Source organism: Micropterus dolomieu, linkage group LG01 (genome assembly GCF_021292245.1).
Source record: "Micropterus dolomieu isolate WLL.071019.BEF.003 ecotype Adirondacks linkage group LG01, ASM2129224v1, whole genome shotgun sequence".
Classification (NCBI taxonomy): Eukaryota; Metazoa; Chordata; class Actinopteri; order Centrarchiformes; family Centrarchidae; genus Micropterus; species Micropterus dolomieu.
In genome coordinates, this window is record NC_060150.1 from 44,489,833 (window position 1) to 44,494,206 (window position 4,374).

The 4,374-nt window shown below is 44.3% G+C and overlaps 1 protein-coding gene across 1 annotated transcript; it reads right to left on the reverse strand.

Annotated features, from left to right (window-relative positions):
• Positions 1-510: 510 nt before the first annotated feature.
• On the reverse strand, positions 511-1,494 carry mc4r (melanocortin 4 receptor). The gene has a single exon (XM_046041332.1). The coding sequence runs from the start codon at positions 1,492-1,494 to the stop codon at positions 511-513; it is 984 nt and encodes a 327-aa protein (XP_045897288.1).
• Between the last annotated feature and the right edge of the window lie 2,880 nt (positions 1,495-4,374).

Here is a 4,374-nt window from a genome sequence, read left to right on the forward strand (position 1 = left end):
CTATGTTTTGCCAGCTGTGACATTTAAGTGTCCTAATCTATACAGTTTCGTAGAGACAACCATGGTATTTTAGATTTTTTTTTTTTTTTTTTTTTACAGTGAACAGCAAGAAAAGGGTGGTAGATAGATAAGATTTCAGACAGAGAAAGAGAAAGCATTTGTAAATGCACCACAGATTGAGCATGTGTATTAATTGTATACATGCTGTTAACACTTACTTTAAATTGCACTTCAGAACAGCATTTACTACAAAGCAAAATAGCATTTGTCTACACAATAATACTCATTTTTACAAGGGATTTGTAAACCTACCTCTTCGACAAATTGACTCACAAAACCACAGGCGAGCGCCCTGCTTATCAAACATTTACAAGTAATTGCGAGAGCACAGAGCCACATCAGTCCACAATGATTACATCTCAAAACCTCAAAAACCTTGTTGGGCAAGTTTCATTTTGTTTGCATTGTGGCCGTCAGGGACATGGCTCTGCTGACACTAAAAAAATCTGCTTACACACACAAGAGAGCATGAGAGCAGCAGAAAATCTCTTTAAAGGTTTTTCTCATCTCTTGGCTGCGAAAGGCATAGATGATGGGGTCAATGACAGAGTTGCACATGATGAGGATGAGGTACATGTTGAAGTGGGACATGAAACATGTGCAGTAGGGGTTCCTTGGGCAGGTGATCATGAGGATGAGGTGGAGGAAAAAGGGTGCCCAACACACCACGAACACCCCAAGTAGGATGGTGAGGGTGATGGCACCCTTCATGTTGGCTCGCTGATGGATAGGCGCGTTGCCCGGCAGCGCTGCGATCCGCTTCATGTGCAAACGTGCCAGCAGGAACATGTGAACGTAGAGCGATGCCATGAGCACCAGCATGGTGAAGAACATGGTGATGAGACAGATGAGCACAGTGGTGCTCTCTGAGTAGATGATAAACAGGATGCCGGAAACAATGCAGCACATCCAGATGCTGCTGATGACCAACATTGCTCTTCGCAGGGTGACAATGTTGTGGTATCGTAGCGCATAGAAGATTGTGATGTAACGATCCACGGCGATGGCCAGCAAGCTGCAGATAGATGCCAAGAGGGAGCTACAGATCATAGAGTCAAACACATTGTCCATGTTTTTGATCAACGTAACTGGGATGGTTAGGCTGCCCCCATTGATCAGAGCTATAACAATAGTTTCAGAGGCATTGGAGACACTAACAAGCATGTCAGCAACCGCGAGGCTACAGATGAAAAAGTACATTGGGGAGTGAAGGTTCTTGTTTTTGACTATAGCAGCGACAACCAAGATGTTCTCCAGCAGGCTGATGATGCCCAGAGTGAGGAAAACCTCTGTGGAAATCAGCAGTTGTTCGTAGCATCCTGCTGGTGAGTCCTGCTCCTCAGCTGATAAGTCTTTGTTAAGTGGCAAAATGCCTGAGGTTTGGCTCCTGTTATGGTTGCCTTGGAGCAATCCATGGTGTTCTGTGGTGTTCATAATTTCTCGTTTTAAATTCCTTGTCGTGTCAATTCTTCTTTTTCCGTTGTTATTTGTCCATCTGCGTTGTCGGTGTTAAAATCTCAACGTGTGCGCTTCTCAGTCATCCTCATTATCTGCAGGACAACCTTGGCACCCTTGAGAGGGAATGAAAAAAATCTTAGCCGGTGTTCCTTCGCACCAAGAAAGGCAATTTTATTTAACATCTGTTGCTGTTGTTACTCTCAGTCAAAAACAACCCCACTGCTCTCCTCTTATCTCTCCACGCTTGAGAAAATCACAGTGTAGTAAGAAGTTAAAATAAATGTTGCCTAAAAAAGATGTGAGGAAGATAAGTGGAAGGAGTGAAGCAGAAAGCAAAAAGTAGAATGTGTGAGACTGAAACAGTGAGCGGGAACATGGGATGCTGAGAGATCAGAGCATACCAGCTCACTGTGCGAGTGCAGGCAGATCATCACTTAGTAAGCTACTGCGGTCTTCCCCTCCTCTCTCTCTCTCTGCTATTATACCAGGCACGCACACACACAGATACACTCCCCTGAACACTCCTGGTAGTTTTCTGTCCTATCCGCTCACTCAAGGTGGAAGGAGGAGCCAGGCTTGCCTTGTTGAACATGAATGAGCAAATAAAAAATATTTGGATGTAAGATACTTGCTGCAACAAATTACAGGGTTTTAACATGCTTTTAGATAGATTAGATAGCTTAGTTTTCCATCTAACAGGGAAATCACTTAGTAATTAATCACTTTTTTACTTCCTTTTTGTCAATGGGCTGTAATCTCGCTGAGTGATGAACCACACGCCTGTTTTCTCTGTTGCTTGCAACAGCCACTATTCTGCTTCTTATGTGAAGGTATTGGGTCGAGTTGTAGCTGCATGCGCACTCCAGAGTCTCTCTCTGACCACAGCCACATCACCACAACTAAGTGCAGTCCCCTAACACCATAAAACAACTAGCTCCCAGCGCCACTTCAACACAAACTCCAACACAAACTCCATGTGAGGATAAAAACCAACAATAAAGTTGTATGTGCTGAAGCCCGTCAGGACAAACGAGAATCAAATCAACATTGGGAGAAAACAGGGTGAGCGGCTTGAGTCACAAAAACACCACCACTTTGTTTTGGAACCGACAAAACTGACACAGAGTTGGCTTTCACCCTGTTGGACAGGTAAACTAACCTTACTGCGAAACATATTGTAATTTTGTGCTTTAGTTGACTGTTGTCAACGTTGTTAGATAAGATTAGCTCGCCGGCTAACGCTGACCAGTTGCTAATGTTATCCGGTGCAAAATACAAAAGACTTTGCACATTACCAGCTAACACGATCCATATTACTATCCTGTGGAACACTGTTATTATGTCAAAGTGTTGATTTTAGTCTGCAAGAAATGATGTAACGGTACAAAGCAAATGTGCCTATTATACTTGCCTAGTGATGCAAGGCATGGGCAGCTAGCTTAAGTTAGCATGGATTCACCCTTTTTGCTTTGTAACAATTTACATTTATTGTTATTTTACCTATACTCAGGTACAAAGCTTCTTCACCGGTCTCAGTCATGCTAACTAACGTGACCCTCATAATATACAATAATGCAACATGCAGGACATCAACACAGAGGAAGACCTATTCACTACAGTAAAGTTACTTACTGCGGTCTAACTGTTATAAAGTGTGGCAACAATCTCATTTATAATATTCAGTCCCGCTCTCTAACTGTTTCGTTATCATCCAATACATTTAGCTGTGCTCACATTGCTGAGCCTCTGTTGAAAGATATTAGATTAAAAGCCAGTTATCCACTCAAAATGAACCTGAAGATGCCACTCAGGGAACTGCATAAGAGGTGACATAATCATGTCTCAGTGTGAAAGTCAAGTTGTTTCAAGGTTTTCTTGCATGCCAACTTTAACTAACTTGATAGTGTAATATCTGCCAAGTTTCAAGGTCTGCTCTTTTTTAACTGATGGTATTTTATAACATCTGTATAAATATAACTGCAATGACAAAAAGTGCATTTACCTCACCACCTGATCACACTTCTCTACATCTTTCAGAAAAGGGATATTTGACAGATAGTGCTTTCATTCTGCTCTGACTTTCATGAGTGTAAAGTCAAGCATGTAGAGTTGGATGGATAAAAAACAAAAACAAAGCTACATGAAAAGCTTACTTTTCAGCACTGGCTGTCTTACAAATGAATTTGGCTGGAAATTAATGAAAGATTATACTAGTGTTACGAGGTGTGGTGTGTGGACAGAGAGGACCCAAATGCTGCACTCAGAGGGAAGGAGGTTTATTGGGGGAAAAGGGGTGAGAGGGACTGGAGTGGAGGGAGAGGAGGACGTCGGGGAAATACTGGCACGGGGAACCAAGGAGACAGGGGGCCAGGGAGCCGGGGAACACGGGCCGAGGAAGCGAGGAGAGGCACGGGAACAGGGAGGACGCCGAGAGGGAGGTCCGAAGGGGAGTGGGCCAGTAGATGAGCCCAGCCGAACGGAGGACGAGGGTGAGTGTACCTGGGGGGGAGACGGACAGAGAGACAAGGTTAGGGGGAGACAATGACAGGGCACAGGGTAAGTTTGAAAAAGCAAGAAACGAGGAAGCCTGAACACAGGAGTGGCACCAGGTATGGAGCAACGACGATCAAGCAAGGATGGTGTGGAGAACCGGGGTTGAAATACAGGCTGGGATGAGGTTGATTACTGGCAGGTGTGGCAGGCTGACGAGGTGGATGATGGGTTGCAGGTGCAGGTAGTTGGCTGGGCTCAGGAGCAGAGGAGAGAGAGCACACGGGGGAGAAAACACAGAGAGGCGGGCAGAGAACAGGAAACCAAGGGAAAAAGCAGAAAACTGATAAAAAGGAGGAAAAACCA

Excerpts from the sequence above, each read along its gene's own strand:
- mc4r (XM_046041332.1), bottom strand. The coding sequence starts at position 1,494 with ATGAACACCACAGAACACCATGGATTGCTCCAAGGCAACCATAACAGG.